Raw genomic sequence first — 12,988 nt, forward strand, 5'->3', positions numbered from 1 at the left:
TTTAATTGATGCAAGTAAATTTGGATGTTTCCATAATCGTGAAAAGATTTTTGCTTAACATCGAAAAGGCATTCTTGTGATTCATATTTTGAAAATAGTTTATTTATAGGCTAATGAATTTGCATAATTAGTAAAACCGCTTCAGGCAATATTCAGGATATAAAGTACATAATACTTTGAAACTCTAATGAAAATAGAGGGGAGAAAAAGGTAAGAATGGAAATATTGTATATTGATATATCAGAGGTTGTATTCTGCTTGCAGCATACTCTATTAAATGATCAAAGCAAAAGTTCACAATATTCATAGTACACCGGTACTTCGCTATATGCACAATTTATACCTGTAATCAAATTCATTTCGGGGGGGGGAAATGAAACACCATGTCCTGTTCTCTAGCTAAAGTGCGTACAGTACGTTCTACAGAAAATACGTTCTGGGTTTTCTATATTTATCATATTGAGATATCTATTTATGTGTATTACTGCCATCAGCGTACTCTCATTGACAGCTGCTACACTGTGTATTGTCACTGTCAGCTGTTAAACTGTGTATTGTCACTGTCAGCTGTTAAACTGTCACTGTCAGCTGTTAAACTGTGTATTGTCACTGTCAGCTGTTAAACTGTATATTGTCACTGTTAGCTGTTAAACTGTGTATTGTCACTGTCAACTGTTAAACTGTCACCGTCAGCTGTTAAACTGCGTATTGTCACTGTCAGCTGTTAAACTGTGTATTGTCACTGTCAGCTGTTAAACTGTCACTGTCAGCTGTTAAACTGTGTATTGTCACTGTCAACTGTTAAACTGTCACCGTCAGCTGTTAAACTGCGTATTGTCACTGTCAGCTGTTAAACTGTGTATTGTAAATAACAGCTGTTAAACTGTCACTGTCAGCTGTTAAACTGTCACTGTCAGCTGTTAAACTGTGTATTGTCACTGTCAGCTGTTAAACTGTGTATTGTCACTGTCAGCTGTTAAACTGTGTATTGTAAATAACAGCTGTTAAACTGTGTATTGTCACTGTCAGTTGTTAAACTGTCACTGTCAGCTGTTAAACTGCGTATTGTCACTGTCAGCTGTTAAACTGTGTATTGTCACTGTCAGCTGTGGAGTATTCAGGGCAAAGATCTGCCGGGGAAGCAGATGATGATGGGCAGACCCCTTTTCTGCAATAAATGATATAAACGTGACGAATGAAATGGACGAATTCCGATACACCCGTTCCCAAAGAACGTGTAGGACACTTTGTTTTACATGATAAAGTGAAGATGTAGCATTGAAGTCTAAATCGTTTGAATAGTTGTATAGACAAATGTAAAAGTTGTATAAATAAATATAATAGTTGTGTAAATAAATGTAATAGTTGTATAGATTAATGTAATAGTTGTGTACATAAATGTAATGGTTGTATAGATAAATATAATAGTTGTATAAATAAATGTAATAGTTGTATAGATAAATGTAATAGTTGTATAGATAAATATAATAGTTGTATAGATAAATATAATAGTTGTATGGATAAATATAATAGTTGTATAGATAAATGTAATAGTTATATAGATAAATATAATAGTTGTATAGATAAATGTAATAGTTGTATAGATAAACATAGTTGTTGTGTAGATAAATAAAATAGTTGTGTAAATAGATGTAATAACTGTATCGATAAATATGATAGTTGCATAATTAAATGTCATAATAGATGTAATAGTTATTTAAATAAATGAAATAGTTGGTTGTATAAATAAATGTAATAATAGTATAATTCAATGTAATAACTGTAAATATAATAGTTGTATAAATAAATATAATAGTTGCATAAATAAATGTCATAATAGATGTAATAGTTATTTAAACAGATGAAATAGATATTTGAATAAATGTAAAAGTTGTATAAATAAATATAATAGTTGTGTAAATAAATATAATAGTTGTATAGATAAATGTAATAGTTGTGTAAATAAATATAATAGTTGTATAGATAAATATAATAGTTGTGTAAATAAATGTAATAGTTGTGTAAATAAATGTAATATTTGTGTAAATAAATGTAATAGTTGTGTAAATAAATACAATACTTGTATAAATAAATATAATAGTTGTATATATAAATGTTATAGTTGTGTAGATAAATATAATAGTTGTATAGATAAATGTAATAGTTGTGTAAATAAATGTAATAGTAGTATAAATAAATACAGTACTTGTATAAATAGATATAATAGTTGTATATATAAATGTTATAGTTGTGTAGATAAATGTAATAGTTGTATTACAATATTAAACAGCCTCAGACCCGAGCAGGGGGATAAAAGGAACGTTAACCTCGCACAGAAAAAGAACAAAACACAACAAAAGACAGATGTACACATCTTCCTCAGCAACCAATACCAAACGTATGTAATATAGTCTCTCTCTCTCTCTCTCTCTCTCTCTCTCTCTCTCTCTCTCCCTCTCCCCCCCCCTCTCTCTCTCTCTCTCTCTCTCTCTCTCTCTCTCTCTCTCTCTCTCTGACGAAACCTATTGAGCGAGGAAGTCCTTACAATGTATATATACCTGTACGTTATTGTAAAGTTACACATGTTGTATCTAGGTAGTTATATAAGGACACCTATTTAAGTTTATTAATATATACTCTCTTTCGAATTCTGCAAAAAATGTTCTTGAGAGAGAGTATCAGTTGGGTTATGTCCCCTCCAACCTAACCTCTTGTATGTAAACCTATTACTTTCCGTAGATCATGTTTATGGGGACGTAACTGTCGGGGCGGAAGCCTGGTAACTGACATCTTCGCTAGCCAAGGGTTTACGATCCGCTCCGCTTCTCTACAAAAAGAAGCGAGCGGATCGTAAATCAGTCCTTGGCTACTGAAGATGGGTAACTATGGACGTCCTCGCATAAGTTTAGGAGATAATTAACACACTTATTATTATATGTTATTGTGCAGGCAAACAATTGTTAAGGACACCTGTGAAAGCTTATCAATTACTTTCTTTCGAATAGTAAAAAAATTTTTGAGAGAAAATATTGATATCAATAGGAACATGTCCCCACACCACTCGTCCCCACCATAATCTCCAAACATGTTTATGGGGACGCAACTGTAAGGACAGACTTTTCACCTGATGGGTCAAATTGTTAAAAATTGTCTTTAATCTCTCTCTCTCTCTCTCTCTCTCTCTCTCTCTAACAGACTTTTTAAAACTGTTCCCTCTCTCGTTCACGATCCACGAATAACGTGCGTTGTTGTCACTTGATCAATATATGTAGTGTGACGATACTTTTTCAAGACCACCTGGGCCGGATTATGAATTAATAATGTGTCGTCTCTCGTTCACACCAGCAGCATGAGAAATTCTATCTTCTTTGTCGTCGTCGTCCTTTTCTTTTGGGAGGGATTCATGGTCTGCCAGCTCCTCCAGGACAACTGTCGTTCTGGCGCCACCCTCACGCTGACCAGCCCCGGGGGTGGTGCCGTGTACAGCCAGTGTGGTGCTACCATTGACAAGGTGGAGGCCAAGGAGGCACCCGCTGTACACTTTGAACAGGTCCAACCTGTAAGTATATGTCTGTCCTATGTCTAAAACACAATATTCATTGAACACAGAATCATTTTTTCCCTTAAATTGTGTATTGATCACCTTCAGCAATACACAGATGTGCTTTATACGATCCGATGATGTGATATCTCGGTGGCTTAATATCACTACAAGTGTGCACTGTTAAGTTACAAGAGTCGGTATCTTTTTTCTGTAGTAATAAATTACCGTTTCTATCTTTAGTTACAAATGCCGGTAGTTTTTTTTCCCTATAATAATAAATTACCGTTTCTATCTTTAGTTTACAGGAACCGATAATTTTTTCTGTAATAATAAATTACCGGTGACTGTGTTTAGTTACAGGAACCTGTTACTTTGTCTGTAATAATAAAATACCGGTTCCTGCGTTTGAGTACAGGATTTTTGATTTGCGAGCTAACCCACATTTCAAACAGTAAAAAAAAAATACTTTGCAGAAAGTTTTGTATATCAAATCTAAGAGGGTTGGGCTTGGACGAAGGACATAAACTTAGTCAATGAAAAAAGTAAACAGTTTGGATATCATGCGTTTCAGGTCAGTTCATGTACATATAATATAATGAAACTGAGAAGATTTGAAAAACTTCCATGTTTGGTGTAGAGGAGCACGAAAGGATTAATGGACATATTAAAGAAAATGCTGTCTGACGCGTTTGAACTTTTATACAAATTGTTAGGCTGTTCTTTGCACATCAGTTTAACTACGGATTACTCCGTTTACCTGATCAAGATGTAGGGCTCACGGGGGATGTGGCCGGTCAACATGGGATGCTTATTCCTCCTAGGTACCTGATCCCAGTGTATCCAGGGATCCGTGTTTGGCCTTCTCTTATATTGATATTGTATTTTTATACGGTTTATGAGATTGGTCAGTGTTATCTTCACTTGCTCACAAAACATAGTGTTTTTAAATGACTCCTGCTTTTCCCTATTTTCAGGGCACTCTATACACCTTGGTGATGGTAGATCCTGATGCGCCATTCCGGGACAGCCCGACCCAGAAATATTGGCTGCACTGGCTGGTCACGAATATCAAGGTACGTGTACACACCAAATGTATATAAGATTATTTCAAATTTATTCATTTTAAAACACTGAAGTAAATTGAATTAAAACTTGTACCTTAAAGCTAAGTTTTAGAATGCAATCCTTTGATCGGCTACACAAAAAGGGGGTTTAATAGCTATGGATAATAACGAATTTCATACTTTCTTTACTGCTGTTATTTATGATTTTGTTCATTAAACAGGGTGATAATTTGATCAGCGGAAATGTATTAGGTGGTGACGAGATCAAACGTAAGTTCCACTACTCAATCACAATGTGATTACTATACAGTAAAACACGGCTATACCGAACACACTTATAACCAATTCATGCTTACAGCAAAGTGATTTCCCTCCCTGTAATTTTAGAACACATTATGAATTTGTTCCTCCCCAGCACTTTGCTATAAACGCGTTTTATCATACATGAATTTATACAAAGAACTGATTCATTAAATAAATTATCATGCAAATCTACCATTGCTTATTGTTTCAGAATACAACCCTCCAACTCCACCCAAAGCAAAGCCGGGGACCCCCAACCCCCATAGATATTTATTCTACCTATTGGAACAGAATGGAACTTCCGACACCTCCCTCGTTAACCCTCAGTCCAGGGGTCAATTCAAGTTGGACGAGTTCGTCTCTGCCAATGGCAAGATTGTGGCATCCTTCCAATACACCACAAGTTACTAGTCAACTAAAAATGGTCATTCTGAAAATGACCAGTACTTACAATTGTCCAAATCTAGAGCATATGTACTTGATTTCAATTAAATTGGAGTACTTTTAGCAAAATTTGTCATGGTGTATTTTGCCACTGTGTATGGAAGATATATAAGTTTTCAATAAATCTATATCTAAAACTATCATTTTAGATTTAATTCCTCTGTATAGGGAATAAAAATCTGAAAACATGTACATTCAAAATAATTACAGTCTAAAGCAGTGAGTCAAATGTACTAACCCAGCAGTAGAAAAAAGAAAACATCAGTAGGAATGATACAGAATTTATTTCCATTACATGTAGGACATCCTTAATAACAATTATAGCAAAAACTAACGAAAAATACTAATATCACAATCAGAAAAAAAGGAAGAGAAAAAATCCCCACAACCTACATGTTGGATTTCATTTATACATATAATATCTTTGTAAATAAAGCTTTTTAATATATGCAATTGAGATCTAAAGAGGAAATAAGCATTAAACAATAGAACGTGACTGAATGCACGTGGAATAATCACAACTGGAATTCTTAGTAAACTTGGTACATGTATTTATATGATATTTTTAAACTGTAAACAAGCACTTGTTTGTCTATGAACTTATAAAACAAAGATACACTTCTTCCTAACGTTCTAAGTTTTATTGGATTAATTTTGTGTCTCTCTTCTGCAAAACATAATGTTTCCCATGTAGATGGAAAGAAAACTATGTTTAAAATGTGAAAGCTTGTTTTAGAATAGTTTTTCTTGTTTCCATTGTTCAATAGTTCCAATAAATTAATCAAGAAAATATTTCAACTTTGACCATAATTTTAAAATATATCATGTCCATCAAAACTCGAGGTCAATAAATAAAAGTACAGTAGAATTTTAGAATCATCTTTATATCTTTCATATAAGTTTGTAATGTACCAAATTTGTTCATATCTGAACAACACAGAATATGATAGTTTGAAATTCTAAATAATGCGGGAATGTATCTCTAATCAAGTGCCCTTTCATACGACCTTGAAACTAAGAAAAAAACGGTATAAATGCCACAAATAACACAGTATTAATTTGTATATTGCACTACTAAACGCAACTCTGACAACAACAGGAAATATACACAGAAATATATCCTAACACCACATACATATCAATCAAACCTTTTCATTCTTAATAATGCAACAAGTATCAATAAACAGAAAAACATCAATAACATATCATGTGTAGATATTCTAATATTGGGGAACAATACGTAAAATATTGCCCCAATGTTGTTGCAGTAGCAATTGTTTTTGTGTCATGAAAATGTGATGTATGACACTTTTTTCACAATGAATGTCTACAAAACATGTTCTATTAAAATGAAAAGATCTAGTTGTGAAACATCATGCCCCTATATTTAATTGCACAAATATGACCTTGACCTTTATCTGTCACTTTAATCTTTTAGTTCATCAAATCTGAAGTCTTTATCTGCTATAACAGTGTACAAAAAAACCCATCCGCCCAACACGCATAAATTTTTTTGTAGAGACACCTGACCGGACGTGTTAAAATTTCCGTTAAATAAATTTAGATGTGTTATATCTATTTATCATACCAGTAACAAAGTTGTAACAAGCCAAGGTGCTTTATCAAATTACATATGATCTGGAGTGAAATGGGAACTAAGTCCTAGTCACATAATAGGTTTAATTAGACGATAGATCGTAATAAAAGTAATTTCAAAAATGGCAGTTATGTTCTCAGGGCTAGCAGGTCTTTTGCAGGACTTACAATTTTACAAGCAATCAGCCCTGCATGTCTTGCTAATTTTACAGCAAGTTTTAAACAATGTATATAGTTGAAAAGTTATGACCAAAATTAAAGTTGCAGAGTGAAAGACAAATCAAAAATAATATGCCCCCAAATAATGTCTATCTTAACTATCCCTTAATAGCCTCAAACAACAACAAATTTCAGAATATATGTCTTATAAATATATGAACCATGTATGAATGTAGTATTCCCTGGTGAAGTAAATTATTTCCATAGCGGGTTCTAATGCATCGTCGGAAACCCATGGTCGGTCACACTACGTTTACCTCAGACCGTGGGTTTCTGACAATGGTTCTAATGCTGCAGATGAGTTACCTATTTGTGTATTGAAATCACAAGTCCTCATTTCACACCTACTACAACACACACTCCTGGACTGTAGAGCACTATGGAATTAGATATGCAATTTTCACCAATATAAAATCTACTGTATACTGTAAAAGCAAATGATCAGAAAAACACAGATGCTGTATAATCTGATGAGGAGATTCAACTACACATATAACATCAATCATTACGATTAATGCATACACAATGTAAATAATTCATATAACAGAAGACTGGATTTCTGTATGATCGACAAATCAACAAAAGAGCACAACCGACCATTGACAATTCGGATAACAAACCCCATTTCTTTCTTCATCAAAAGTTTCGTTCAAACCGTCCTTAATTTCTATCACATTTTGAAAAATGACAAGTATACATGCAGATTTCCTACAATACAATTAATGAATATACAAACAGTGCTTTAGATATTATGCATTGCTACTGAACCTTGGAATGATAATTGATTACAAAGAAGAGATTCACATATTTTGCAACTGAAATGAAGATTTTAGAGGATGACTGAAGTTGGAACAAGCTTAAGAAATGCACGCTACATTTAGTAGAGATGAAATGACCAGAATGGTGTTGTATAGACGATAGTTCTGACACTGAAGTCGATACAGATGTCCAAACTAAAACGGGTCAGAACTGTGCATCCGTGACGTCCTCTGACGTCTTACCGACTGCGTCCGGGTTTGAGAGAGGATCCAGGTCGGCAAACAAATTGAACCAGGCTGACATGTCCTTCTTTCCCTAAAAAAAACCAAACTTAAATGTATCATGTGTCAAGTAGTCCAAAGAAGAAAAAGAAATACACAGCAGTTGTCTCTCTTTGAATGTTTTGCATGCAGTAAATACCAATGTAAGGAGTATAACAAAAATGATTTTGATTTTGATGATGTCTGGTCACTATGTGAGTATATATTATACAATTATTGACTTTGACTTTTTTGGAGGTCAATATAATGCTTTAGTGACCTGAGTACAATATCCACTGAGTACTGAGGGAGAGGTGAATATTGTACTTCTATGTAGCTTAAGCATCGCATTGATCCAAAAATAACAATAATTATTATTTATTATATGAATTATATAAAAAGTGGAAAATGCATATTACTATTTGATTAGTAAAGCTTATGAAACTATAATTGGTCAGCCATCTTTGTCTACAGCTAAAGTGCAAAACCTCGTCAACCGTGATTAGAGACGCACATTTTCATTCCACAATCCAAAAATAATGACCAATAGCATGATTCAATCTGGAATTCAACATTTATTTTTAGTCCAATGTTGGAAAAAAAATGTTATATTCACTTTGAAGGCATGTGCAAGTGAATATAATGCTCTAGTTTTTCTAGTCAATTGTATCTTAGCCAATCAGAAAGCTTTGAATTATTCAGTCATGTAATAATATACAAATACTGACTTTTGATGGAATTAACACTTCTATTTATCAGCTTTAAGAAAGTAATGTTCACTAAGACCAAGGCCAAAAGCTGTGGTAAATGTTACTTTTAGAGGAACCAAAAAAAATGAGTTGTCAGTAAGAACTAAATATTTTTGTTGTAAAAGTTTTTTCCTCCAAAGCTAACAACTTTGGCATCATGTTGATAGCTGAGTCATATGACATATATACATGAACAGGACTTGTGCCTTGTTTTGAAAAGTTAGATATCTCAAATATATCTTTGCATATGTTTATGACATCTAGGTTTGTTGCTGTTTTACACGAATCAAATATTATCATCAATTAAATATCTAAATAATTTTTTGGAACAAAATCATATCCATGTCCCTTTGATATAAAAAATCGAAGTATCAATTACCACCGTGGTATTAAATAAGAGTATATCCGATTACTGGATTTTGATTTTGATGACTGTTGTATATTTATCACAGTACTTGTTTACTGGATTTTGATTGAATGACTGTTGTATTTGTTATTGTTTACTGGATTTTGATTGGATGACTATTATTGCATATTGTAATTGTTTACTGGGTTTTGATTGGATGACTGTTGTATTTGTTATTGTTTACTGGATTTTGATTGGATGACTATTGCATATTGTAATTGTTTACTGGATTTTGATTGGATGACTGTTGTATATTGTACTTGTTTACTGAATTTTGATTGGATGACTGTTGTATTTGTTATTGTTTACTGGATTTTGATTGGATGACTATTGCATATTGTAATTGTTTACTGCATTTTGATTGGATGACTGTTGTATATTGTAATAATACTCTACCTGTTTGCTGGATTTTGATTTGGAGGGCTGTTGATGTGACTTGTTGACTACAGGGGCTTTACTTGAGGCCTGCGCTCCAGTAGTTGGGGTACCTTTGTAAGACATTGTCAATATAACTAATACATAATTATGTCAATATAATCAATACATAATTATACTGAATGATCTGCCTAAAAACAGCTGTCAATAAATGCAGACAATTGTGCAGGAGTTACAGTTCTTAGTTAACAACACTTGTGAAAATCTCTACCATTACAGATTTTAATAATTTACATACTGAGGATTATTAAAATTATAAATTATCAGAAAACAGAAGTTTATTAGTATGATTTATACACTGTACATTGAAATGAATATTTCTTAGATATGTCCAACGAGCTGGTTGTAATTACTTATCAATCAATTCATTGTTATTGTTTGAATTCAAAGTGTAATCCTTTGTTATTTTGGCAATGGTGAACAAATTATAAAACAAGATGTGTTTGTGAAACACTGACGCCCCTGTATGGCAGCAATTATGATACCCAAATAAAGGTCATATCAAACGGAATACACATTTGAAATATGAAAGCCCTTTCACTAACCATTCAAAAGTTACAGTCAAGGTTAAAGTTTTTTAAAAGTAGGTTAAACTCCAAGGTGAAGGTCACAAGGTCAAAATGTTTGGTACAAAAAGAATGGTCTTGTGAAAAGGATATGAAAGCCCTATAACCATCTATTCAAAAGTTATGGCTACGGTTGAAGTTTTTGCAGATGGGCAAACAGACAGACAAACCAAAATCTATATGCCCCTGATTACAGAGGCATAAAAATTCTGAGTCAGCGACTTGCACGGTGCTGTATTGCATAGTGCTGTATTTACTTAGTTGTAGAAAACTAATTCATAATATTTTAAATTAACCTAAGAGTATACATGCATTTTAAAGGACAAATTCTCTTTACTCTCAGTGAAAATAATTTCAGATTGTCTACATAATCTGATTGTCTACATAATCTGGTGCATGTATCAGCTAACATACTATTCAGATAAGCTTACACTACATACTCAATTTGAGATAAGCTCAAACTTTATACTCACTCTGAGTTAAGCTCACACTGCAAATTTACTCCGAGACAAACTCACTCTGAATACTCACTATGCAATAAACTTACTCCATATACTGACACTGAGATAATCACACTCTGTATACTAATACTGAGATAAACATATACTCTCTCTGAGATAATCATGTACTCATTCTGAGATAAACGTATACTCACTCTGAGATAAACATATACTCACTCTGAGATAAACATATACTCACTCTGAGATAAACTCATGCCTGACATCTGTTTGTTGAGATCCAGCAGATTGGAGGGCATGAACTCCGCCTGGTCCGTCTCCCCTGGGGTGTAGGTGGCACCCGCTGACAGGGGCATGGTCCCAAAGACAGCTTGCCACTCCTTAGAGAAGTCATCTCCACCCGTGGAGGGGGCATTCAGAATCTCATTCAGAATGGTCAGGTCATCTCTGTCTGTATCATCCTGACCCAGGGGCAGATCATCAGCCAAAAGGTCAGAGATCACTGAAATAACAAGCCATGGATCTAAAACATGAAATTCTGTGTGCATACAATAGGAACGTACTACAGTAAAACATGAAATTCTGTGTGTACATGTATAAGTTAGTAACTGTTTCACTGTAAGCGTGAATTCATTACAAGCATGTTTGCTGTAACTGTTTTACTGAAAGTGTGAATTCATTATATGTGTGTTCATTGTAACCATGTTTCACTGTAAGCATGAATTCATTATAAGCATGTTCACTGTAACCATGTTTTACTGTAAGTGTGAATTCATTATAAGTGTGTTCATCGTAACAGTGTTTCACTGTAAGCAGGAATTCATTATCAGTGTGTTTGCTGTAACCATCGTTCACTGTAAGTGTGATTTCATTATAAGTGTGTTTGCTGTAACCATCGTTCACTGTAAGTGTGATTTCTTTATAAGTGTGTTTGCTGTAACCATCGTTCACTGTAAGTGTGATTTCATTATAAGTGTGTTTGCTGTAACCATCATTCACTGTAAGTGTGATTTCATTATAAGTGTGTTTGCTGTAACCATGTTTCACTGTAAGCATGAATTCATTATAAGTGTGTTCACTGTAACCATGTTTTAATGTGAGTGTGATTTCATTATAAGTGTGTTTGCTGTAACCATCGTTCACTGTAAGTGTGATTTCATTATAAGTGTGTTTGCTGTAACCATCGTTCACTGTAAGTATGATTTCATTATAAGTGTGTTTGCTGTAACCATCATTCACTGTAAGTGTGATTTCATTATAAGTGTGTTTGCTGTAACCATCGTTCACTGTAAGTATGATTTCATTATAAGTGTGTTTGCTGTAACCATCGTTCACTGTAAGTGTGATTTCATTATAAGTGTGTTTGCTGTAACCATCGTTCATTGTAAGTGTGATTTCATTATAAGTGTGTTTGCTGTGTTTGCTGTAACCATCGTTCACTGTAAGTGTGATTTCATTATAAGTGTGTTTGCTGTAACCATCGTTCACTGTAAGTATGATTTCATTATAAGTGTGTTTGCTGTAACCATCATTCACTGTAAGTGTGATTTCATTATAAGTGTGTTTGCTGTAACCATATTTACTGTGTCACTCAGAGATGATGAATTTTCTACACATTTGAAATGCAGATCTCAACAAGCTTCATCAAATTAAAGAAATAAATGAAGTAAAATCCCATTGTATGCATACTTCTATTGCATGGGCTTATAGACTACTGTTAAAATTACCCAACACATATCAAAATCTCTTCTTTGTAATCTGACAAATTTAATCAGAGTGAAATGGTTATCAGCGGGATATTGCTTTGTAAATATTTCAATAGTGAACAGAATATCAATTTGTCAGTTACCATTCTAAAACCTGCATGAACTTTCATTTGGTGAGGAACTATTGATTTGATAGCCCCGGTATACCTCACTTTATCATCTACAAGGGGATTATCCAGTGAAAATCAGACCGAGTCAAGAGGTTCTGATAAAACACAAGTTCCTCTGTCAACATCACCTGGTTCTGTGTGTGTTCAGAAAGCAACAAGTGGGGCCCTATCGACAAGCCAATTACCACACTTCACAGTTCAACAGGCTGTAAATCTATGGGTACTGAAAATTAGTATCAATTTGTTATAAGCCATTTAAATTTGTCGGTAATATTTTTTAAAAAGCCATTCAGTTTCTAACTTTCTTTG

General features: G+C 33.7%; 2 protein-coding genes across 5 annotated transcripts in view; one reads left to right on the top strand and one right to left on the bottom strand.

Moving 5' to 3' along the window:
* Positions 1 to 132: 132 nt before the first annotated feature.
* Positions 133 to 5,498, top strand: LOC125680276 (phosphatidylethanolamine-binding protein 4-like). Of its 2 annotated transcripts, none has more exons than XM_048919728.2 (6): positions 133 to 210; positions 2,291 to 2,398; positions 3,346 to 3,559; positions 4,519 to 4,617; positions 4,830 to 4,878; positions 5,123 to 5,498. In XM_048919728.2, the coding sequence occupies exons 1-6, from the start codon at positions 188 to 190 to the stop codon at positions 5,320 to 5,322; spliced, it is 693 nt and encodes a 230-aa protein (XP_048775685.2). In that variant the 5' UTR covers positions 133 to 187; the 3' UTR covers positions 5,323 to 5,498. The 2 variants fall into 2 exon arrangements, with proteins under 2 accessions (XP_048775685.2, XP_048775686.2); XM_048919729.2 differs by having other exon boundaries at positions 3,349 to 3,559.
* Positions 5,499 to 5,620: 122 nt separating this feature from the next.
* Positions 5,621 to 12,988, bottom strand: part of LOC125680275 (islet cell autoantigen 1-like) — a 31,638-nt gene continuing 24,270 nt past the window's right edge. For all 3 annotated transcript variants that reach the window (XM_048919727.2, XM_048919725.2, XM_048919726.2), the window contains 3 exons: positions 11,045 to 11,305; positions 9,741 to 9,832; positions 5,621 to 8,244 (listed from right to left, as the gene is read on the bottom strand). In XM_048919727.2, the coding sequence (XP_048775684.2) occupies positions 8,134 to 8,244; positions 9,741 to 9,832; positions 11,045 to 11,305 (464 nt within the window). In that variant the 3' untranslated portion in view covers positions 5,621 to 8,133. The remainder of the gene's footprint in view (positions 8,245 to 9,740; positions 9,833 to 11,044; positions 11,306 to 12,988) is intronic.

The sequence above is a fragment of the Ostrea edulis genome, chromosome 2 (assembly GCF_947568905.1).
Source record: "Ostrea edulis chromosome 2, xbOstEdul1.1, whole genome shotgun sequence".
Lineage (NCBI taxonomy): Eukaryota > Metazoa > Mollusca > Bivalvia > Ostreida > Ostreidae > Ostrea > Ostrea edulis.

Excerpts from the sequence above, each read along its gene's own strand:
- LOC125680276 (XM_048919728.2), top strand. The coding sequence starts at position 188 with ATGAAAATAGAGGGGAGAAAAAG. Across the intron at positions 211-2,290 it reads AAAATAGAGGGGAGAAAAAG|CCTCAGACCCGAGCAGGGGG; the intron begins GTAAGAATGGAA and ends AATATTAAACAG. Across the intron at positions 3,560-4,518 it reads ACTTTGAACAGGTCCAACCT|GGCACTCTATACACCTTGGT; the intron begins GTAAGTATATGT and ends CCCTATTTTCAG.